At 44.6% G+C, this 24,846-nt stretch overlaps 1 protein-coding gene across 12 annotated transcripts in view; it reads right to left on the bottom strand.

Moving 5' to 3' along the window:
* Window positions 1-24,846, bottom strand: part of KALRN (kalirin RhoGEF kinase) — a 463,005-nt gene that overhangs the window by 68,092 nt on the left and 370,067 nt on the right. Inside the window, exon 1 of one of the 12 annotated variants that reach the window (XM_026792246.2) lies at window positions 7,490-7,929. The exons of the other annotated variants lie outside the window; for them this stretch is intronic. Within the exon in view, the coding sequence (XP_026648047.2) occupies window positions 7,490-7,571 (82 nt within the window). The 5' untranslated portion in view covers window positions 7,572-7,929. Of the gene's footprint in view, window positions 1-7,489; window positions 7,930-24,846 lie in introns of those variants that run through there. 12 annotated transcript variants of the gene reach the window in all.

Genomic DNA, 24,846 nt, shown 5'->3' with positions numbered 1-24,846 from the left:
CAACAGGATAGCAATTACTGATTCATCATGTGGCAACACACAAAACCTGAGACACACTTTTTCCATTTCCCAGAAGCAGCCATGGTTTCTGTACAGTAAAGGAGCACCCACGACCATTGGAAAGTACTGGGAGGTCAGAGAGTAAAATCCAGTCAGAACCTTCTGCAACATAATCTTATATGTGCTACATTATAAAAAGATAAATGACAAATATATAAACTGAAGTGTATATAATGGGTTTCTCCCCATCAAAGAGAAGAACCCCTATGGCTGTTCTGTTATTAACTGCTGAAATTCAGCTTGCAGGTTCTATTTTTCATCTCATTAGAACTTCACTGGAGACATTTTCATATTTTGCCCTAATTATATGAAGGGAGCCCAGGTGATGTGTGTGATTCCCAAGTTCTCAGCCTGCTCAGGAGAGCATTGTGGGGCTGGTCCAGGACAGAGGCTGAGGGAATGCAAGGCAGGTCAAACTCAGCAGGAGACCCAATGGGGTGCATTGACTACCTTTAATTCAAGGACTGGTTTGTGTTTCAGGATAAGCAGCCACATCAAACAACAGAAGCTAAGGGCAAACACATTAAATTTTGTTTTGTGGTTTTCTGGTGGCCAAGAATGGTCAAGGGAGATGATTTCAAGCTTATCTCATTAGAGATAATCTCATTATTTTCTAATGATTCTTGAAGTCCTACTTGCAATCTATGCATCTTTTTAAAGAAAACATGCAGATGTGCTTCTATAGTTATATTAAAAAGTGACTTCATATAACACAGAATTGTGTGATGCAATATTAGCAATTGAACTCTTCTGCAATAGCAACTGATGCAGTGGCTAAACTGGCAGAAAATTGGATTTCCTGACTGAACTGAAAACCACAGGATCTGTAGATCCCTGCTGTAATCACTAACTGCCCAACCAATTCCTCTCTTTTCAAAAGAAATTGCAACTTTTGCCAAATATAAAAATGCTTTCATAAAGCCTGTTAACAGACAAGAATTAGACTGAAATGTAACAGTGCTCTGGTGTGCTTGAGAAGTATCTTGATGCTATTTTTAGAATGAAAACTTTGGAAGTTTGAGAGGTTTTAAGTTTGAAATGATAGATTAGTTTTCCTAATACACACACTAGTTTTAACAAGGTGTGTGCTGAAACATAACAGTTTGGGAAAAAACCCAAACAAAATCCTTCTGGGGTCATGTGAAATAACTGCCCTTTTTGTTTCACTTCAAAATGGAGAGATTTTATTCCAGCATCCGTGCATTGAATTCCTGAACAATACATCTATCTGGCACTTATTTTATAGGAAAACAGCATGTTTAATTACCCCACGTCTTCACACTGAGCAGGGAGAGTTACCCAAGCTATATTTTTCACAATTATCTGTTCTCTTTTCCTAATAATAAAGTCTCCTTTCTTCAGGTTTTTGACAAGATGAATAAAGGCTTGTGGGTTCTTATATACTCCTTGGAGTAAGGGGGAAGTTTTGGAGCTTTGCCTGCATAAAAGCAAATCCCATGTTTCCTTAAAGCTGGACAAATTTATAAAAGTTGAAAACAACATAGCAATCTGAATAATAAGGATCCCCACGACATATTCACACCCAGACCAGTAACTGAAAGCTGATGTTCACAGAAGCTCTCACTACCTCTTTTTCACACACGAATTAATATCTGAAAGTTTATTTTCTGCACCACTTCTGTTGCATCTTGTATATAACCACAGGTAAAGAGGCTGCAAGATCAGTCACAACAGGGAGACATGCAGCCAGAGGCTGAGGAGCCAGCTCGTATCAGGAGTTAGAGCCGCCTAGCAATTCATGTAACTTTCAAGAGAGAAAATAACAACAATGTTATTGCTTGGATCTTGGAAACTGAGAGAAAGTTGCTAAAGCATCCCAGCACTGGCACTGACATGATAAACATTCGATTTACCAGAAAGTGGCTGGTGGCAGATGAGAGCAGTGAGCACAGTGCAGCAACCAGTACTTCTGAAAAGCTCAAACAGTCTGTGCTCTTGGACAGTTTCTTTTTGACAGTAATACAGACCCACTGAAAACGTGACCTGCTGTATCTGTGAACAAGGTTCCTACCCTCAAGAAGCCCTCCTGCAAACAGGTAAGATTTAACTGCACTAAGTAATCCTACAAGGAACTCACTGCTCCCCCAGCCTGCCAGCAGAGCAGTGGCCATGCTTCTCCTCTGACTGTCCATACTCAGAGGTTACTCATCAGTCCCAGAACTTCTCCTATGTGTCATTGCCACACAAATGCTAAGATGTTCAGAATATTTACCACAGAACACTGGCATGGGGACTGTCAGTCACGCTTTTGGGACATGCCTAACTGAGAATTGTGTGTCAGAAAGGTGTAGAGCAGAAGAAAGCAGTTTCACACCAACAAAAAGAGTGATTTTTCTTTTTTTTTTTTTTGCTAACAGCATTCACCTTGTTATGTTAATCCTGCTTGCTCAACTGAGCAGCATTTTCATCAACTCTTTTGTCCTTTCCAATAACTCTGTGCTGTGACCTATTCTGACTCCTGACTCAGCCTGCAGAGGTGGGAAAACACAGGATTTGGAAGAGATGTTCCTGTCATGGGCTAACCAGTTTTCTCTTAATAGAACTGGAAGGAAATAACAACAACTCTTGCAAACCTCTCCACAGCCATTTGCTCATGAATTTGCCAGGACAAAGAGCAGAGCTCAACTCTGGCATGAGAGGGAGAGAGACTGCCTACAGAGGACCAGAACACTTGATCCTCTTAACTTTGCTGAGATACAACTAATGAGCAACAGATGGACATCACCCAAGGAGTTTATTTGGGAAACCCAAGAGTTTCCTCATATTTCTCATTCAAGGAGGACCAGGAAGCTAAGCAAGCTTTGGTTGACACCCTTTATTTTACTATTGTTTTCTCTTCTGCCTCAATTTTGACAGAGCTGCTTTGGCCATGCATTCCATTATGCTTTACACAGTGCAACCAGGGCTCAGCCTGAAGCACTAAATAAAATATGTTCAAATTAGGAAATGTTATGGGCTTGAATATATTACTGCAGATCACTCTCTTGCTACCACTCAGCACAAAGGTACCAGTTCCCTTAGCAAAGCTCTGCAGCTCTCTGTAACAGTGTCAGCACCTTCTATAAAAAGCACCATCAGATCTCACTTTTTACCTAATGAAGAAATAACTTTTATTAATGTGCTGTTGACAGCCCTTGTGATGATGCTGGTTTTCTGAACTTCCAGTTAAGGCTCTGTTTCTGCCCAGCTAGGAAAGATGTACCAGGGTGGCCGGCTGAGCCCCCTTCACTGCACAGAAGTCATCAACACTCTGTCAGGACAAGCTTTCTTTGTTCATCTTACAGCAAAGATCCAGTAACAAATCAAAGATTTAGGCAAGAAGAGGAAAAAGGAAAAAGGAAAAAGGAAAAAGGAAGGAAGGAAGGAAGGAAGGAAGGAAGGAAGGAAGGAAGGAAGGAAGGAAGGAAGGAAGGAAGGAAGGAAGTGGCGGAAGGAAGTGGCGGAAGGAAGTGGCGGAAGGAAGGAAGTGGCGGAAGGAAGGAAGGAAGGAAGTGGCGGAAGGAAGTGGCGGAAGGAAGGAAGGAAGGAAGGAAGGAAGGAAGGAAGGAAGGAAGGAAGGAAGGAAGGAAGGAAGGAAGGAAGGAAGGAAGGAAGGAAGGAAGGAGAAAAAGAAGACAGTAAACCAGAAAATTGCAGAAAGAAGACTGAAAGTGTAGGAGATAAGACCAGCTGGAGGGACAGGGAATTCAAAATAAGAGCTTTACTAGGAGCTTAGCACAAACAGAAACCCACTCAACCTTTCGACTTTACCACACTGAGATTGAAGTTTTGATATTCAGATTAAGTTTCTTTTGTTCTGAAATCAGCAGTTTGCATATAACCAACAGCCTGCTCAGAAGAGCAACCGATCGAGGAGAGAGAGGATGTGCTCTTTATCAAAGCCAACACAGAGCATCCCTTTAAATCCATCCTCCTGGTTTCTGGCTACCCTCAAGTAGAAAGCTATTTGCTTACCTGAAGCCACACTGCAGCAAAATGTTACTCATGTGAACTCCAGAGTTACTCTGACAATTGATTACTTTTAACAACAGACCCTTTTCTTTGTCCGTACCTGATACACTCACAGCCAGCTCAAGTCCAGCAGATAGGAACATCTGTCTCTATCTGTCTCTTTGTGCTCAAAGAAAAGCATTTCCTACACCTTGTTTGTGCTTTTCACCCTCCTGGTGTCCCTTAGGGCAGTGAGATCCCAGCATGCTCCAGTTAGGGCTGGAATTGAATGAGTTGAACTACTGAAAACAAATGTCCTCTAAATAAGGCCCTGGGTTTAAGGCAGCACACAGAATTTAATTTCCAGGTTTATCTAAGACAATAGTAACGTTTACAGCTCCCTGTGCATCAGAGCCTGGAATTTAGTCTCCAATGTCCATGTTCCCACTCACTGATCAGCTTCAGAGCCCTGTGCAGAAGGTAGGGCAGAGGAATGGCACTCACACGTGGGACCTGGCTCTGTGCTTAAAGGCAGCAAAGTTTTGATCTTCTCACACCCAAGGCATGCAGCTGCTCATTTGCTTTGGAAAAGACATTTCATAAAGAGGGAATCCCTCCCATCTCTTTATTTCCCCTCTTTTCCCTTTTAAAATAATTTCTAATCTGAACCACACAGACAGCTGAGGATATAGACTTCATGGAAAAAAAAAAAGAAAGTATATTCAATTGCAAATCCTGGGCTGATTTCTAAGGAGAGTTCAATGACTTTCTAGCTATGAGAAGACCATCAGAATTTGAACCCTCTTACCAGGGACAGTTTTGCAGCATTAAGAAGCATTCTGTTACACTAGGTCACTTTGCACTTCTGCGTTTAGGAGATACAGCAAAAAGCCTTGCTTGCACACTCTTGGCTTAGTAAGGCCACTGTCCCAAAGGCTATGCAAGTGTGCTGCTCCTCACTTACCCCTTTTTATGGCTGAAAGCAAGTGACAGACTCTTGCTGGGAGGCACTCCTATATTAGGATTCATATCTCTCTATACTGCAGAACAGAGAAGTACTCCTTATTTAGTTCCTGCAGGCGACTATCAGAGTAAGAGCAAAATCGCAAATGCTATTGTCACTGGCTTGCTCTGGATGGATCCCAACAGCTCTGTACATGGGCAAAGCCAACAAGATCAGAAACTCACCAAGAGAAACAACCAAAAAGCAGCATCTCTACTACTGCAATATTCAGTGGAATACTAATGCAAAAGAGTTTGAGTCATCTGTCAAAATCCTTCAGAGAAATGCCCAGTTACACAAAACTTACGTATTTCATGATACACAGGGGACCTCGGGTTTGGGTTTTTTTCAGCTCTGCATTACTGCTGCTATTTAGGAGCTCAAGCATCCACATCACTTCCAAGCTCCATGGAAAGCAATGATGCAGCTCATACCAACTATTTGAGAACAAAACCTGTGTTTGACACAGAATGCAGGCTCATCTTCCCTATTTCTCTCACTGGACAGCTCTTACACACCAAAACCTACTGATCTGCTGCAAAAGATCAAGATACATCAGGCACTGCACCACGAAAAGGCAGAGTCGAATTTTCAAAGAAAAAGGTAAGGTCACCTATGGGGCAGCACTGAGAACAGCTCTGAGATGCTTCACACCCATCTTTAATACAAACTACATTCACCTATTTGCACTGCAAGACTGAGATCAGTGAGGAGCCCTCGGATGAACAGTGTGCCCCCCAGGTGATCACTGACAACACAGAATACACGAAGTTAGAGCTTCAAAGCTCTGGTTGCCACATGAAAACATCTCCAAGCTCAGTGGGAGAAGCTGCCAATAAAGGCACACTGATGCTGTAATCTGGGGCACCTGAATCCCTTCTCAAATGTCAGGTTTGGTACTTGCTTAAATTCAGGGAGAAATATATTTCCACCATCTCTGGTTTTCTATAATAAACACAGCACGACAGACAGCCTTTTAGAACTTTTTGCCTGAAGTTTACAACCAAGGATAAGAAAGAAGTAAATCAATCTGTATCACAAAACACCTTTTGTTACCAACTCAGTAAAGTAGAACTGCAAACACAGTTAACATTTCAACTGAGAGAGAAGAGCCAGCTGTTTCCCCTTCCCCCTTCTAGAGACCTCTGTAGGCAGGACAGGCAGCAGGGAGATTTTAATCCCTTAGAATCAACATTTTCAAGACCAGAGCTCTTGAACTGGAGCTCTCCAATACTGCTCCAGCCCCTGCTGCATGGGCCAACACATTAAAGCAGGGGCTGTCCAAGGGACTTGGCTTTCCCAGTGGTTTAGTACCACGAGCTTTCTGCAGGCAGCCCTACCCCTAAACCAGATTGCATGTTCCTTCTTAAAGGCTGCAAAACACGGGGTGCTGTGCACTGACCTCAAGAATCACTTCCTTGCCGTGAGGTTGTGAGTCGTGAGTTCTCCCCAGGCTGAAACAGATCACATCTTACAAAGTAGTGGCAAACTCCATCACCAACTAGTTTGCTGCTGTCACCACATAAGTGTGACTAATTCAGTAACTGGGAAAAGAGAACTCCTGCACTGCAAATGTGTGCCTCAAGAAAGCAGCAGGCCAACCCGTCCTCAATCTCATCTTTATCTGCTCTTTGTGTTCCAGAGTTACCGAAAGACTGCATGTGAAAGCTTTAGTTATTAAAAAAAAAAAAAGGCACAAAACAAAAGCCAAGTTTTGTTCAAGACATTTTCCTTGGCCATTCAGAGAACAGGAAACATCAAGATACCACAAGCAGATCTTTGAAAAACCTCACATTATCCAGAACAAGTCCAAGAGCCATATCACAGCATAAAGACTACAGGCTGAGAGACCTTCAGTCAATGCTTCTGAGCTGAGCTGCTCCACATAAAAGCCAGATTTTGATTTTATTTTTACAAGGCACTCCAGCTGCCCTGGCTTTCCCACATCTCTCAGCATTTCAGCTCAGCCAGCTTCCCCGGACCTTCCCCCATCACCATTCAGAGATTTGTGAACTGTGAGAAACAGATGTTCTCAAAGCATTTTGCTATACTCGAGCCCAAGAAAGACCAGAAAGGAAAAGGGAGGAAAAAAAAAATCATTTAAGCAAATATTTCTCCCCGCCCTACTGACCCTAGAGTCGGAGAGAGTTTTCTACGAGCAATGCTAAAATGTACAACTATACTGTAAAACTATATATATATATAGTGTAAAACTGTATCAGTTCCTGGCCTCCTGCTCTCGGTGCCCGTTAGGCTCACTCGCCTCTGTCCCTGAGGCCAGGGCACCGCTGTCCCTCTGTGCCCGGGCCGGGGGCACCGCTGTCCCTCGCTGTCCCTGAGGCCGGGAGCACCGCTGTCCCCCGCTGTCCCCCCTCTGTCCCCGGAGGGACGCTGCCCTGCCGAGGACCCCGCTGAGCCCCCGACCCCCGCAGCCCCCCGGGCCAGGCTGGCTCCCCACACGCGGGCCCCACCGACCTGTGCAGGAGCAGCAGCAGCACTTCGCCAGGAGCAATCCTACACCGGAGCGGGCGGGATAGCCGCGCCTGCCCGCTTTCATGCTGCCTTCGGGCTGCTCATGGCAAGGAGCCACCGGCCCGCTCGCGAAAAACAACGAAACAAATAACACTACCAATAAAAATAAGGCTCTACAGAACCAGAAGGCAGAGAGCTGCGTGCGGGCAGGAGCAGCGCGGCAGAGCCGCTGGCCGCGGCGCCGCGCTCCCCCCGGGCCGGGCGCTCCTCGGGGGCGGCGCCAGCGGCGGGGGCGGAGCGCGGCCGGGGAGGGCCGGGGGGTTGCGGCCGCACCGCGATCCGCCGCCGCTTGGAAGGGAAATAAAAAGAGTTTTGGGGAGGGAGAAATGCAGAACTGCGGTATCCGAGATGGGGAGCGAGAAATAAAAAGTGCCCCGGAGGAAGTTTGCTAAAGCTCTGATACGTTGCGGATGGGGAGTTCCACTAAAGGCTTTAAAAGGCAAAACTTGTATTGCCGTGGGGTTTTTTTTAACTTCACAATGTTCTTGGCTTCCCTCCCCGCCCCCAGTGCCATTCCTTAACTTAAGCATCTGACAGCTAAAACTCTGTACAACTGGCTGAAAATACTGCCCAGCCGGCGGTGATCCCAAGGGTTCTGCCTGCTTCCTGCAGCACCAGAGCTGCCCGAAGCACTGCGGAGGGAATAATGCCTCCCCTTCTGACACACGGACCGAGACACCCGACATCCAGAGACACAGCTTGTTTTGGAAGGTGCCAGCCTGTTGTGTTAGGATTTCCCACCTAAAGCACAGAAAATTGGAGGTGCCAAAAACATCCCAAACCTTGCTGGAGGCAGCTGGTAGGAGAGGTCGGGCAGGATTCCAGAGCAACAGCATCATAGTTTTGCACTCTTGCATCAAAAGCTGAACGAACCCAACAAGCTCCTTCTCCCAGGCAGACATGGGTATGAGAGGGATGAGCAGAGGGGAGATGTGCCATGCTCTGTGCCACTGTGTGCCAGGGCTTCAGCCCGAGCAGGCACACCTCTACTGTGCTGCTGATCTGGCCTAAGGCTTTTGGCAGTGGCTTTGGGGTAAGTGCCACTCCCAGGGGCACAAAGGCCATTTCTGGGCAGGAGGAGAGGGTTGGGGCCACGGCAGAATGCTCACAAACCCGCCTCAGGGTGCTCTTGTCCGGGGACAGGCCTGCACTCAGTGATTCCATGGAACCTTTGGGTGGGATCGTGCAGACCCCAAGGACTCCTGGCAGAAAGACCCCAGTACCTGGTGCCAGGACAGCGACAGAGGAGAAACTCCCTCCACAACACTGGCAAATATGAAACCTTCCTGCTTTGCTTCTGGCTGCTCTGCAGGAACTGTTCTTTGACCACAGCCGCACTGGAAGGACTGACAACCTCACAAGCCTGAAGCATGCACATTTTCTTGCCAATGCCCTTGAGCACCAAGGTGTTTTCAGTACACGAGAACAAAGGGCTCTGTAACCGTTTCCCATTTGCTGTGTGTTGTGTCTTTCTTTGACTTGGGTCTTTGCCTATCTGGGAGCTGCAAGGGAATGTCTCGAGGGTGCACTCGGGGCTCTTGTGCCTGTAGTGGGGAGATAATATGTCACACATGAAACAGAAACCACAGCTGCAGCCAGAGAAGGAAAAGGTGGGCTGGGAACCAGCTGGGACACCCTCACCTTCTGCACCTCTTCTTTCTGTGTTTGTCCCTGCCATGGCTCTCCAGGGAGCAGCTCAACTCAAATCCTCTGGGTGATTCAGGAAACTTGCAGCAGGGCTCTTCTGAGCAGGCAGCTCCTCACTTCTCTGCTGTCTACTTTGAGCTGCATCTCTCTTTTCTAACGCCCCCTTGCACAGCATGGGCTCTTGCCCCATGGGCTGGCTGCCCCCACCTGATCCCAGCCTGCTTGGTGCAAACAGAAGAGGGGTAAGGGCTTCACTGGCATTTCCCTGCTCATGTGGCATCTGCCCAGACCTGCAATACAGCACCTGAGGCAGGAGCAGGCCATACACAGAGCCTGGTTTGCCAGATCCCAGCTCTTGGTTGGTTTTAAAAATGACCTTAAGAAAACCTTTAACACTCCTCATTTAACACTCCTCATTTAAGAAACCAAGAAACAGCCTAAGCTGTTCACCTCTAGCATTCCACCTCTAAATTCCCATGACTCCTGGAAGAGTTGTCTACCCTAAGGAGCCTTGTGGGTCTCTTCCACCTCAGCGTGTTCTGTGATTCTGTGTGAGCCTGGCATGCTGGGGGGAGCTTGGGGAGCCAGGGGGGAACTGGGCTGATCAGAGCCATCAGCTGAGAGCCAGGGTGGTGGAAAAACATGGAGAGTGTGCCAGCAGAGGCACCACAATAACCCTGCCAGGTTATGAACTTCACTAAACCATGGACATGGAGTCTGGGACTGTGAGAAGGGTTGGGAAGCAAGGTTGCAACTCTTGTAGTTGCAGCCAAACTTTAAAACATAATAAAGGTGCAATTTCAGGTATTTAAAAAACCTCCTTCCCTAATTAAAACAGAATTGAAGTAATTATTGTGGGAGGAAGCAGGCTCTGCCCCTCCCCAGTCTACAGCTCCAGCAGTGTTGTGAAGATTATCTGCATAAAGTTGCTCTTTAGAAACATGAACATCCACACAAATTCACTGATGAATGATACATGGAATAAATATTTCACAAAATAAGGCTGAAAGCCATATTCTTAATAACCACACCATATCAATTAGCTCCTATAAAGAAGAGGAGGAGACGTGCTGTGGGCAGTCTAGTTCAACTCCAGCCCTAGCTGGGAAAAACATCTGTCAGCAGCAGCAAATTAGCACTGTGCTGCCAACTGCACTGATTCTTTAGCTTCAAGTAGGGAATTCAGCCTTTGGGATGTAGAAATATTGCAGACATTGTGAGGGGGATGGAAATCTGTACAGCCCACTTGCCTGAGGTGAAGGGCAAGGAGCTGCTTGTCTAGGACTAGAAGATTATTGGGCAGGATGAACTGATGTGTTACTGTGGTCAATGAATTATCAGTATGTCACCTGAGAAAGATAAGATCCCTGCCCCTGCTCTAACCTATGGCTGAATCAAAGAATAAAGTCACAGAATGGTTTGGGTTGGAAGGGACCTTAAAGGTCATTTTATTTCAACTCTGCTGCCATAGGGAGGGGCACCTTACACTTGATCAGGTTGCTCAAAGTCCCATCCAACCTGGCCTTGAACACTTGGCAGCCACAATGTCTCCAGGCAATGTTCCCATGCCTCACCACCATCACAGCAAAGAATTTCTTCCCAACATCTAACTTAAATATCTCCTTTTTTTACTTCAAACCATTTCCCCTTGTCTTATCACTATCTGCCCGTGTAAAAAGTCACCCTCCCTCTTTGCTATAAACCCCCCTTACTGGAAGACTGAGTCACAGGAGTTCTTTAAGGAAACATCTCCTGGAAACACACTCTAAATGCTCCAATCATTACCTGCAGTGGAGTGAACAAGAGAATTTTATGGCCCTGGCTGGCTGCATCTGAAGCTAAGTCTATTAGCAGTGTGCCTGCACCATGGGCTGTACGTGCTGCCCTGCCCTACACCAATGATGAATGGGAAGTCATCTCAATCCAGTGTCAGGATGACAAGGAAAATGCTTCTGTCTACTCTCAAAAACTCCTTTAGAAATTCCCCAGGCATATAAGTTACTTTCATATGAAATCTGAGATGGTCTGTAAAAAGTACTGTTGTTGTAGAGGAGAAATAAGTTCTAATAGCTTTACCCAGCCTTCCTCAGAAAAATTTGGGGTAGAAGATGGAAAGCAATTTTTTTCACTGCTTTCAGTGCTCCCTCACACCTTCAGCAACAATTTTATTTTCTTAATTTATGAACTGAGGGACCTATCTGAGGGAAACAAAGGACAAAATAACAAGGGGATGTAAACTGGCATGGCTTCATTTTGGGTCAACACAAATGCAGTGAAACACTCCTGGCCCAGATTGCCCTGGAGGTCTGTAATGTAGAACAGCAGTGACAATATTTCTCCCATAGTAACAGGTGCTGTTTCCTTCTCCCCATCACATGCACAGGGAGATGAATAATGTAATAGCTGTCAGGAGCATCTGTTCATTACTTATGCAAGTCAATCCTACATTGTGCTTTAGGGTGTAAAGTGATCTCTGCAGAAAATCCATCCCTATGGACATCACTATCATGGAATAAGATGTACTATGGTTGATTTATTTTTTTAATCCAATGAAGCTTAAGTATTAGCTACTCCTTTCTTAGGGAGGAATAGCAAACCAACTGTCTAACAGAAAAAACTGATAGATGGCAAAAGGAAGATGGATTTGTACAGTTTTAAAAACATAATTTAAATATTTGGTGTGCCTTGCAGTGTCAAATTCAGATAGTGCAAAGACATGCATGAAATTTAAGTTTTTTTAATAGGGACCTTTAGGTACCTCTACAGATCAATTCAGAGGGTGCAGGCAGGACAGTAAATATGGATGTTCTGAAAACCAGTGCAAACCACCAGGATTTAGCATTTTTTTTTTTGGATGATGCTCTTGCTTCAGTTCATGGAGAAATCAGGACTCACACTGCAGCTTCAGGAGCCCAGTAGATGCTGGTTTCATTACTCATTCTGTCACTTGCTTTCTGGGTGACTTTAGGGGAAAAAAATTACCATTTCATGCCTCAATTTTCCTATGTGAAATAAAAGGATATCAGCATTTCACATTCCCTTTCAAGTGGTCTGAAACAGAGATTAGGCATCCTACACTGAACAACAAGAAGAGCTGTCATTGTTAGCTGTGTCTTGAAATGAGTGTGACAAAATATGTCCCTGGCACTATTGGCCTTTGGAATCTGTATTAAAAAGCACCTTGATCAATACATCTTGCCTGCAAATGCTACTTGCAAAACCAGGTAAATCTGAACAACTGGAGGGAAACAGATTGGCAGAGTGAAGCAGTCCTTGCTCAACCAGCACATTTCAGTACATTATTCTTGGCTCCGACTCCAGCTATTTTCAACAGCACTAAACATTCATTAGATTAAATCAAATGAACCACATTCTTTAAAAATAGCCAGAGCCTTGTCGTGCCAGTTGGAAAAAACAACAAGTTTATTGGGTACTAAAACAGATAAAATAAATTAAAAATAAATAAATAAATGGAGTCATATTCCCTCCTGGTGCAAGAGAGCACAACTCCAAGGAGAGGTTCTTGGCTCCTCAGCTCAGCACAGTGGTAGGCAAAAAAGGAACATTCTCAACTAGCTAAACCAAACAAATTAAGAAGAAATATATACAGTCCAGCACAACCTCCACGCTGAACTGCAATGTAGGCATATGTTCAGCAAATGTTAAGATATATCATCCTTATCTCTCTGCTGTGGATGTCAGCACGGGGTGGATTTATGGCAGCTTAGAAGAGTTGCCATGACCTAACAGCATCCTGGCACACCAACTGTACTGTAAAGCCAAAGGCCACAGCCAGACCCGTGTGCTCTGCTGTGATGGACCTCACCTTTACACACTGCTCACCCTCCTCTCCCAAACATCACAAGCCCCCCACTGGCACCGGCCTTTCTTCCTTATTTACCACCCATCTTTTCTCTTTCTCTGCATTCTATGAGGAAGACAGACCTACAGAAGGAGAGAAGTTGCATGGAGACTTACTCCTGAAAGTATCTTACAAAGATCATCACATAAAGGTGGATGACTGTAGAGCAGAGCACAGAATAAGATACACATATTTGCTTTCATGTGATTCAGTCTGTTTCAAGAGAATTTAGATTTGTCCCCCCAAATACTCAGGTAGGTACAGCCCTGGATAGTTTCACCTGCTTTTGGAGCAGAACACACCTGCAGAACACATTTACCCCTTCAACCTCCAGTCTAATGTTGCATCTCAGAGATCTCAGAACAGATTCCTGCATTGTCCAGTTCCACAGAACCAATTCCCATCGATATACAGCTCCTTCCTAAGCAGTAACTATTTGCTGACAGGAAGAAAACAGTTACAAGCTGGTGTAAGTACGGCCCCGTTACCATCCTCCCTGACCTCACCGTAGGCTCACCTGCCCCTGGACTGGCTCTACCGCTTCAGCAAGGTCTTGTGTGAGCAGAGAGGACTTCTCTGACCTGCCAGCAGCACCAGCAGATGAGTTATGCTCAGATGGGGCTGCAGCAAAGAGCGTCACGTCACAAACCAACCTGACCTGGGAGGCCCCGTGAGCGAAACCACACACCACACTGTGTTGGTACAGTACCCATTGGCTGCAGGGGAGCTGTGCTGGATGGTGAGCACATCCTGAATGAACTGCTGGTCAGAATAAAACCCCAGCCCTTCAGCAGAAAAGAGGGAAATAAAAATTTAAGCAGGTTTGTGTTTGTTTCCTGAAGCACTTATCTCCATTAGAACAGAGACATATCTTTGGGAGTTACAGCAATACCCAATGACAGAAGACAAGAGGCATTAAAGCGCTGCCTTTTGGATGTTTTGGCTCCTGTTTTACTGTGCTGGGCCTCGGTGGGGAAATCAGGAGCCTATCTCAGCCCATCACAGTCTGCTTCCCAAGACAAACAGGAGCCTCGCCCACTGGGGCATGACAAAGGTGAGTTGTTCTAGCAACTACAAACTAACAGTGTAACAAAAATATTCCCAGCCTGCTTGTCCCAACTTGCCTGAGGTTGTTCTGTTTGGATGGTAGAAGCCACAGTGGATTTTCCTTTAAATGCTATTTCTCTTTGTTTAGAGTAAGTTGTTACCTGTTTTGGTTTGTTTGTTTGTTTGTTTGTTTAATGGAAGAGTATTCAGTTCTGCAGCAAATTGCAAGTTCTGTTCATCTCCTTTCCCCCACCCAGGACCCAACACAAACAGGGTTTAAATCAAGCTAAAAGAAAAATTTAAAAACTGGCACACAGTATTTGCTGCTTAGGGGGGATATTTTCTCTGTTTGGCCCATCTGGAGGAACTGTACTCAAATTAAAATAAAATTCAATGTCACTATTGTAAAAGCTTATATTTATTTGGGCCAAATTACTGCATTAAGTGTATTTTCCACTTCCCTTTTATTCCAAGGTAAAAAGAATGCAGAGGAGTTCTTACCAGGCAATGTTTAAGATGGCAAAGCTTTCTGATTTACAACACCAGATCTAAGACAAGCATAAAAGAATCTGTAAAGCTGCTATTGAAACTTATGGTGGGTATAAATAACAAGGGCACACATAACAAGCAGCCTGCTGTGCAGAGAATTGAAAAAAAAAGTAGTTTTAAAGCTATTTTTATCATCTGGTGGAATGACTAGCTAGAAAACAACCCTTCTTTTTTCAGTGTGGAGCACCTCTGCCTGCTTTCATTTTTGGTGTCCATTAACCAGCAGTTAGGATATTTTGAGGATGTTAGCTCTCTGACAGACAGAATTTCTACTGATGTTCTGTTCTGAAATGTGCTCCTGGGAATGCCAGTCTACCACCAAAACCTCTGGAAATCCCCCTTCTGCTTGGTACCATCAGACATTGCCAAAAGCTGCATTTCTACACACGGGAATTTCCAGTCACCGCAAGACAGAAAACCCTCTAGGTCTTTCTGCAAGAGGGACAAGTACATGATGCCATGGAGTACTTTTTAATTCCTATGTTCAGGCAATCTCTTGCTATGTAACAGTTCCACATTACATGATAGTTCCATGAGCACTTTGAGTTGTCAAGAGCCAACAGTCCTGCCAAATCCCTTTGGTGCCTTTTCTGTCTCTCCCAGGTGCCTGCTCCTTCCTGCTGCTTCCCCTGTGCCAACAGAAATGTTTGTGCAGCTTCACAGCGAATCTGATCCGCAAGTGGATCCAGGTTAAAATTAACCTAGTGGGGAAAAAAGGTTTGTTTTAGCCCGGATTGGTTCCTTGATCTGCCTTCGTTCTCCTGTCAGCATTGCTCAGATTTCACTGCAAAAGCCTCAAGCTTTGTGGCTCTTGCATCGCCTGTGCTGCTGTGCTCTCTGGTCTGGGTGTTCCCACTGCTCTGCTAGATCCTGGCTGCTCAGGTAGGCACAGGACACATTCCTGATGCTCAGGGAGGTTCAGCCTCCTGCTGTGAGACAAAATGGGTTCTTCCAGCCGTCTGACAATCTGCTCTGCCCCTAGCGCTGCTGAGCTCAGCCCTGTCTCTGTTGTGCCTGCGTGTCCCGTTTTATGATGGCAATCAGAAACTGATGGGAGAGGAATGAGCATTTTTGCATTTTTACGTGCAGAAAGGCACATCTTTGGAATAATGAAAGGCTGCAGCAGATTGAACATTGCAGAACGTGTCGAGCTGCCAGGTGAAGGCTGTGTCCCAGCAGATATCCTGTGGAGCAACACTGTGTGTGCACAGCACAACCTCAATAGATTTGTCTGGACAGATGTACAATGGCCATGAGGGTTACAGGGTGCAAAGCCTGAACTGCCTTCACCAGCCATCCATGCACAAAGTTTTTTTCAATAAGCTTTTTCACAGGTCACATTGGCACCAACAGCACCCCAGTTCCTTCGCCCTGCATGAAACCTAATTTGACTTTTCTAGTCAGTGAAAGGAAGAATGTTCTTATTTCACTGAGTAGGAGTCCTGCAGAGTTAATAAGTTCTTTGGGGCTTTTCTGAAGAATGCTATTTGGTTCTTAAAGCCAGAATCTGCTCCCTGGTAGCTAAATGCAATTCCCACAGATTTCCAAAGAAATTGGATGTATGTTCCTTGGCAAAATGCAGCTATTAACTTAAAATCCTGAAGAAGCATGAAATCTAAAGAAAATAGTCTTCTTTGAGACTGTACCCAGCTCTTTATTTTCTCTGGAAAATAAAGAGCTGGGTACAGTCTCGAAGAAGTTAAACTGAACTGTACAAAGACCTAAAAATACCTTTTAGAAGTGTATCTTGAGTTCAAATATTTTGGTGTTCCTCCCTAGTCTAGGAAACAGAAAAATGCCCTTGAAATATGATCACTGGGTGCTACTGTTGAACTTGTAATCTTTTTGGCTTGCAAAAGCAAAGGGCAATAAAAAAACCTGTCATTTGGCATCAGGCAAATGTTATCAGTGAGAAAAATGGAACTTGAGGTTCACCTAATGAAAACGGGAATCACCAATTATCATGAGCTGCAAATTGTCTTGCTAAGGAGAAGTCAGGGCTGCTTTATCTGTGAAATGTTGGATAGTGTATGACTACTGTTTTTCTTGGAAGGCACACATTCAGTGAGGCTGGAGGCCATCCCAATCTTTCCTGCAATATGCAAGCAATTATCTCTATGCTGTGTAAAATTTAATTTGTATCTTGCAAACTCTGTGAAGAAAAACAAACTTATTCAACTGCATTACAGTTCTGCAGAATCAATGAATGTTCAATGCATATGAAGAATATATGATACAAATGTAAAGTAGCACCTTCTAATAAATGCTTAGGACATCTGAGGAAAAGAATGGTTTAACATTTGTTTTCCTGTTCTAGATTGTGAGAGATTTATTTAAACAGATTTAAGGAAAATGCAGTCAAATATGGACTCTGCCTTCAAGAAAAGAAAAGTACAGTTCTGGAGTTAAAGACAACATTTTTATAAAGAAATAATATTCTTTATGAGACCAGCTAATAGGAATTGGAAAAGATACACTGGCATTTATGTTCTAGACTTTTAGATCATCATAGTTGCAATAACATTAACTCTTCTTTATAAAATTTGGGATTAATCTGAACTAAGCAAATTTGACATTGTTTCAGGCTCTTTTGCAAAATGTGTAACCTGGGAATAAGTGCTCTGGCAAAATGCTTGCATATATGACAGGAAAATCAGGCTTCTTGTGTCAGGATCACTATATCAAATCTGTGCAGTGTGCTGAAGCAGATACACAGAAACATAATTTCTGTTACTGGAAATTTATTATTTAATACACATGTGCTTTGCATCATGGTTTGCCTGTTTCCAGCTCAGACCAGTCAGGGAAATGGGATTTTTAGCAGAACTAGTTCACTTCACAACATGCTCATAAAATAGTTGCTTAAGATTAGCAACAGAAGGATCAGCCCAACATTATACAGGCCACATTTAGGATTAGTCCCTTTAACTGTCTGGAAACTGAAAGAGGGGGGAGGCAACATTTTGGGGAACCCAAAATCATCAGTTATTGGTATTTGTCTTACTGCAATTCTTGCAAGGACCAGTAGTTATAGGTTCAATCTTTGTGATGGTGCTGTTGAAAAGCATAGCCACAGTTTGACATTAAGTAGGGGTGTCAGGCCCGAACCCAGAACCAGCAGTTTATTTTTCCTTCGTGCTTAAACTTTTAAAATTTCAGGGAAAAGGATCAGGCAGTAAGTTACACAATACTGAGCAAAGCAGAAAACCCTGAGGAACACAAGAAGTGGTGGTGCACTGAAGCTGGTTACACAGCAAAAAGGCCAGGGAAACAGCTCCCATCCCACTCTTCACCCTGCAGTCCTAGATGGATTATGGTTCAATGTCCATCTGTGAAAATGCTAAATTTAGTCTGTGCTCAGAGGAAACACAAGACGCAAGTCATGCACATGCTCCTGCTGATCTCTGAGGATGACCTTCCTGTCAGCTCCATGGGCCAAGTGCTGCACAGCCACCCCCCCTCTCACCACACTACTGTATTTTAAGACACTTGACTAAATACAGAGGAAATAGACTTTACCCAAAGAGCTGTTTTTATACCCTTCCTCTGGGTGCTCGTTTTTCACTGCTGGGGCAGAGGTGTGGGGAGGCTCTGGCTGCTGCCTTTGGGTCAGAGCTGGTGTAAAACCTGGTGGTACAAACTGAACTGCTGAACTGCTTGCTCTGGTGTCTCTGCACTGCACTGAGGCACTGCAGCTCCCAGGAGATGAAACAGAAGACACCCATATAGTTCCTTTGCAGTTAATAAAAAGAATATTCAGACTGTTTTCAGCAGGTGCCTCCCCTGGCTAACTGTGCAGAGCACTTTGGATAATGCCTGACATGATCTCTTGACCCTGAGTACCATCGCAGGAGAGCTGAGTCCTTTCTCAGTACAACAGCCACTGCTCAGCCTCTGTAAGCACCATTTGTGGTGCTTCACAGGCCCCTCTCTGCTGTGCTCCTGCTAACACAAGGGAAGGCTGAGCTCTGCCATTCTATGGACAGACACATGCTGGGATCACCGAAGAGCTGGGGACTGGTTTAGAGTCAGAAGATGCCTCTGGTCTACCCAAGGCCAAATTGGATGCTGCATAGCCCACATTACTCTAGAAAACTACCTCAATTAATTACAAGTCTAATATTTACTCAGTAGAACAATCTTTGGTCTTTGTGGTTTCCCAGCAGCTGGGACATCAATATGTGAGCAATAAAAATTAAAGTTTCCTTTTCCAGCATGTGTTTGAAGACAAGCTGGGAAAAAAAAAAAAAAAAAAAAAGGATTGGTGCAGTCTTGTTTGTCAGCATGTATGTTCAGCAGAAGTCCTCTGAGACCAGACCATCCCCTCTCAGATGGCTGGTGGGGCCAGGAGAGGGCTGTGGCCACCCACTCACCCATCACCTGAGCAGCCAGGGGCCAGCTGGGACCTCCCCTTCATGAGCTGCAGCTGAGGAAGAAGTTCTCACTTCTCTGCAGCGCAGCAAAAGGGATATACCTTGACTGGCTTAATCTGGCCCTGAAAAGCCTGGGCTGGCCCCAGGAAAAGAGACTGGGTAGGCAGGCAAGAGAACCAGGAGGGCATGGAGAATTTATGACCCTGGTCCTCCTCAGGGGCTGTGCAAGGAACTGCACTCCTGAGCCTGACACAGAGTTTCTACTGAGTTTCTCTCCAGTAAAGAGAAAAAGTAAAGTAGTAAACCACTACTGAGTTTCTCTCCAGTTTCCTTGCAGACCAAGAGCTGAACCCTTTGGCACTCTTGGTGAATCCTGGTGGTCCACAGCATTTTAAATTCCTTCCATTTCTCTTTTATTCAGTGATAAAAACAGCATAGAGACTGTACTGTGAAAATATGGGGTTAAGCTGACAGCGACTATGTGGATAAATTTTACCCACCCCCTGTCAGAAGGGGAAGCAAAGTAAACAAGAAAATTTGCAGGCCTTCTCTCTTTTAAACAAAGAATCCTGTGTTTAAAATAATAAAAATTCACTGTACAAGAGCAAAGCAACTTCCCCCAAAATAGCCTTTCCTGTTTTATCAAAGCATTCATCAAAATTGTCCTTTTCCATAAAAATAAAGTTCCAGGTAAAGTACTGGAGGCCTTTTGTTTTGACTAGATAACTAAAGCTGAAAGAAGCTGAAGCAATAAATACAAGTGACTTTTGTGGTACCTGGTATGTCCTCACGGCTGATTTTAGGTGTTACCATCTACTGATGCCATACTGACAATAAAAACAAATGAAACAGAAATACCACCTCAGTGAAACAGGCTATTCACAAAGCATGGAACAGCCTGCACACTATCTGCACCTTGAAAGCAGGGCTCCCACAGCCTGCACATGAGCTGTGTCTGTCACTTGTAGGAGAGGACACATATATCCCAAGGATTTGTCAGTTTGGTTTTCTTTTCTTGATGTACCTGACATCTAAAACCCCATGCAGAGCTATGGGCATCGTGATATGAATATCCAGACACAGATATGGCTCATCCTCTCAGCCTTGGCTTGGCTTACCCCATAGACAACATGAAAATCACATCTCATCAGCCATATTGCTACATATTTGCCATATTTACATATTTCATTTTTTATTATTTTCAAGATAACTGTGCCCAGGAGAAGGCATAAGCATGAACAACTCCAAGGATGGACACTTTGCAGGTGCCTGAGTTTTTCTGCAGGGTGATTGTGAAGCAGGAGAAGGCACAGAAGTGTGGGATCAAAGTACAGCAGTAGGGAGGGGAGTCAGCAGCTCTCCAGCACTGTGGCAGACACTGCCCACTGAGGTAGAAAGGAGCAAGATGATGGGGAGAACTGTGAAGGGCCATCAAAGTGAAGGCAGACTTTGTTTGATGAGAGGAGGGAAAGCCAGCAGAGGGAAAGCCAGCAGAGAAAAAACAAGGGAAAGAGTGACGTGACTGAAATAGCAAAGTGGTTTTGAATTCTTTCATCTTTATTTTCCTGCTCCTTTCACAGCTGCATGGAGACACACTTGGATACTGAGGCAGAGCAGCAGCCCTGAGCTGGGCTGTGGCAGACCTTGGTGCCAGCCCAGAGTGCTGCCATGTCCCACCACACTCGTGACCAACTTACAGTGACTCTATTGTAACTGAAAAGGAGTGAAAATGAACATTTCCTGACGTGATTTTTCTATGTAAGCCATGTCTTGAACTTGTAACAAGGATGCAATGAGGCACTTAATGCCAGCAGAAGGGGTCCATGTGACCTCTCTTGAAAGACAGCCTATACTATAAAATTTTGACTCTGAACACCCTTGGTGGATCAGGAACAGTTTCAGGAACAGAAGTGAGGGTTTGTTTTTTTAAAAAATTTAAATATTGCATATTTATATTGACAATGGGAGCCTGAACATTGTTTGTTTAATAGGAACCCCATGACCAGCTTATATACCAGTTAAATCAACTGTGTTACCTAATGAAATGTTTCCTTTAGTTCACAGCCTTACAAACATTTTAATCGACCACTCTTCATTAAGACTCTCAAAACCAAAAACTATTTCTCAGCCTCCACAAAGACAAATGAAGGTTTAATGCAGCACACTAAAACTTCTGAATTGTCCTCACGCAGCTCCCCAGGGACATCAGCAGCCATTACCATGGAATATGTTTGCAACAGAGATTGTTTAAAACACAACTGAGAGAGTGCTTGAGCCAATGCAGATCACAATTTAAAGCTCAACAGGAACAGGGATATAACAAAAGAAGCCTAGACTCTTTTCCTGCACTAAACCCCAGGATGTTCTTAAAAAACAGAGATGTGGGAAGAAACAATTATGCTTTTCCCTACACAGCTGATTCTTCTGATATCAGGAACTGGAGGAAAGAGTCTTTCAAACACAAGAGCTGGATTAGCATCACCAGCTTTGCACACTAATGCATTAAATTACCTGCTCTTCCCACATGGAGAAACTATCAAAATGTGACCTCTTTCATTGACACCACTCTTCTCACCAGCCTTATTAAATCCTTATTTTGCTTCCTGTTGTCCCAGCCCAGCCTGCCATGGCACCTGCCAGCCCCAGGCTCTCTCAGGCCATAGGTGACCCTCAAACACATGAGCAGCAGTGACTGGTGCAGCACCAAAACTCTCATCCCTCCTGCCCAAAGCCTGGTGCTCTGCCAGAGGCTCCTGGACAAAGTGACACACCTGGGAAGGACAGGCAAGATGGTCACCCTGCTAACATGCACCTTGCAAGATCTGTGTTTCCTCTTCCTCTGGAAAAAAATATCCAAACATTTCTCAGTTTGGTCTGGTACAAGGACCAAGCACTGCCACCCTGCTGTTTTGTGGACTTCAGCCTGCACAGCAAGATGTTTGCACAGTGTCTTAAAAAAATATATTCCTCATCTCCTCCAGAGATATGCACCAGACACAAGTATCCTGTGGGCAGGATCTGCTTTGGGGCCCTGAACAGGACCTTCCTCTCATGTATCATCAATCCAAAACAAATGCCATGAAACCCTATCTCTTTTTTAATGTCCTCTTTTTCTTTTTGTGATGGAGGTTGCTTAAAATTACTGCAAGAGCGAACCTCTGTTACTCTTTGAGTTACCCCATGTGCTTGATGTTACAAGAAGTTACCAGACAATGACTTTTAAGACCAACATTTCATCTAATTCTTTCATGGGCCAAATTCAAATTTGAAATCACTCAAAGTTAACAGGTTGCCACCAAGAATATTCTTGGCTCAGTGGGCTTAATGAAGGTCATGAAATTGCTTTCTATCAAAGTGGATTTCTCTCTCAATTTGAAATTTATAGCTTAATACCTTAGAGCTCAGTTATAGGATAAAAGAGACAGAAATAAAAGTCACAGCTTTCCTGTATATATTCATGTGGGATAGTTCAAACAGAGCTTCATTTCTAGTACCAGAGATCTTTCTTTTTCCTTCCTGGGAATACTAGCCAGAAAAAAAACCCATCCTGCAAATTCTGGAGTCCAGTAACAGAGACTGCAGACAAATTCCTTTTACTCAATCATCTGTGTATCACTAGCAAAAGGTGAATCCCAGAAACCTGTCTGCCTTTTTACAGAGGGTAATTGCAAACACTGTCAGATCATCAGAAAGGAAGGACAGGCAGGAGGATATTGTGCTCTGAGCTGTAGTCAGGTCATGAAAAAATCAAATGTGTATCCTCCAAAGGAACACAGGCAGGAGCCAGACGGAAGGCTGGGAGACCAGTCCTGAAAGTCTTTGCACTCTTAATGATCAACAAGAGAGATCTGAGCAGATATTTCATCACAAAAGGTAGGAAGTGTTCTCTTCTGGGTGTGTTCTGATATATTCACACCATGTCTTTCCTTTTGCAATATTTTATGTTAATTCACCACCAATTTTCAAAGGAACAGTGTAAGAGAGTGAGAGCCAGACAGAGCACATGTTCCATTGTCAAGTTTGGTTTTGCATTTCCAGTGGCTTTCAGTTAGACTGTTCAGAAAGGCTTGATGAGGATTGCACTGATGTTTTACAAAATATTCTGGTGATCCCCCCAAATCATTCAAGCCTTCATTTATTCAGATACTGGCTGACATATTACTTCCTTTAATCTTTCATTTTAAGGGCAATAGGTAGCTTCTATGAGCCATGATTTACATTTATCCTCCAGCATTACTTATAATAGGACCAAACAGAGTAATTTGCCGTTTCTGCCTATGAAGATGTAACTATGTTTTGAGACTTGGCATAACTCTTTTTATTTCTAAAATAGATGGTAAATACTATAATTAGAAATGTTAAGTTCTGAGTACAGGTACTTTCTGTACTTAAAATTACTTGTGCTTGTAAAAGCCAAGAACTATGTTCCTTGGTAATTGCAAGCAAAATTCAGCATTTAACCTGCTTTTCTGCAACTGTGTATGTTTACATACTTGAAGCAGACCAGGAACATCATTAATGTTGATATAAAATGTGCTAGGTTTTGTTCTGGGTTGTAGAGAAAGGCAAGAAATTGTGGAAGCCTGAACCAAGGGATTCTGCATGCAACCAGTGCCTAAAGCTACTGGAAGTAGAGAAGGGCACAACTCCGAATAGTTAGAAACCATTTGTCATGCTAATCTTTCCAGCACCTCATGAGACCAGCAGGCTCTTTCAGCAGCTACTGCATTTTCCCCTTTAAGCTTACTCCTCTTTCTTTATTCCCAACATCTGTTCTTTCAGTTTAAACAATTTCCTGTTTTCCTAATAGAGGGAGAACTGATTAGACACAGAGCCTATTTGCTGTACACTGGCCAAAATTGTGGACTGAGTGGTTATTTTTATTATTTCTAGCTGCACTTCTGGAGATCCCATTAATTCTGAGGCTCCCTGATACAGCTTTGGTATGTGCAGGAAGAAAACTGAGGCCAAGGGGGACAGAGATATAAAGGAAATCAAGGCCATGAACACATGGCTGGAGCCAGCCTGCCCCAGACTCACTTGCTCAGAGATGCTGGGCCAAGAGGCAGCTCCAGCCCGGGAGCAGTGGCAGTGTTAGGTGAGAAAACCTTCCCACAGGCAGGCAGGGTGTGCCAGCAAAGCCCTGGTGCTCTGCTGACACAGCCTGGTGGCTCCCAGCTATCAGTAGGCACTGCTCCAGCAGCCACAGCCCAGCACTGGACCCACCCTGCCCTACCTGTGGTGTGGTTGTGCCCTGAAGCTCACACAATCATGCCAGAAGCAGAGTCTCCATGTCCCCTGCCAGCCTTCAGCCCCTGCACCACCCTGTCTCCATCCCCAGGATTTCCTGCCTCCCTTTTCACAGCCTGCTCTTGCAATGTTGAAGTTTTATTTCATTTAAGGAAAAGCTCTACAGCCTGGCACTCTCAAATGAGGTTTGGCTGGAGTTTCACAGTGCCCTTGAGCAGAGACACCAGCCCAGCTGCTGGACCAGGCACACAGCAGACACGTCCCAGCTTCCTGTGAGTCATGCCAGCCAGTGACTGCTCTTATGCAGACCAGGCTGGTTTGCAGCTTTACCTTTCTGTTCATCACAGATAATTTGCATGGAGGAAACTGCAGCATTGCTCAGCTGAGGGCTAGGACAGGCTCCTGTGGCAGCAGCAGCAGCAGGGCAGGGCCCTGGGAATGTTGCAGGGAGAAGAGGTGCCAGAGGGTCTGAGAAGTGCATGAGGAGCTTGGAGCTCACACTGCAGACAGAGCTGACAGCTGAGGGGTTCAAATCTGAGAGAAGCTGAGCTCTTGTCCCCCAGGTTTGGATC

Source organism: Zonotrichia albicollis, chromosome 10 (genome assembly GCF_047830755.1).
Source record: "Zonotrichia albicollis isolate bZonAlb1 chromosome 10, bZonAlb1.hap1, whole genome shotgun sequence".
Classification (NCBI taxonomy): Eukaryota; Metazoa; Chordata; class Aves; order Passeriformes; family Passerellidae; genus Zonotrichia; species Zonotrichia albicollis.
This window is presented reverse-complemented; position numbering and strand designations above follow the sequence as displayed.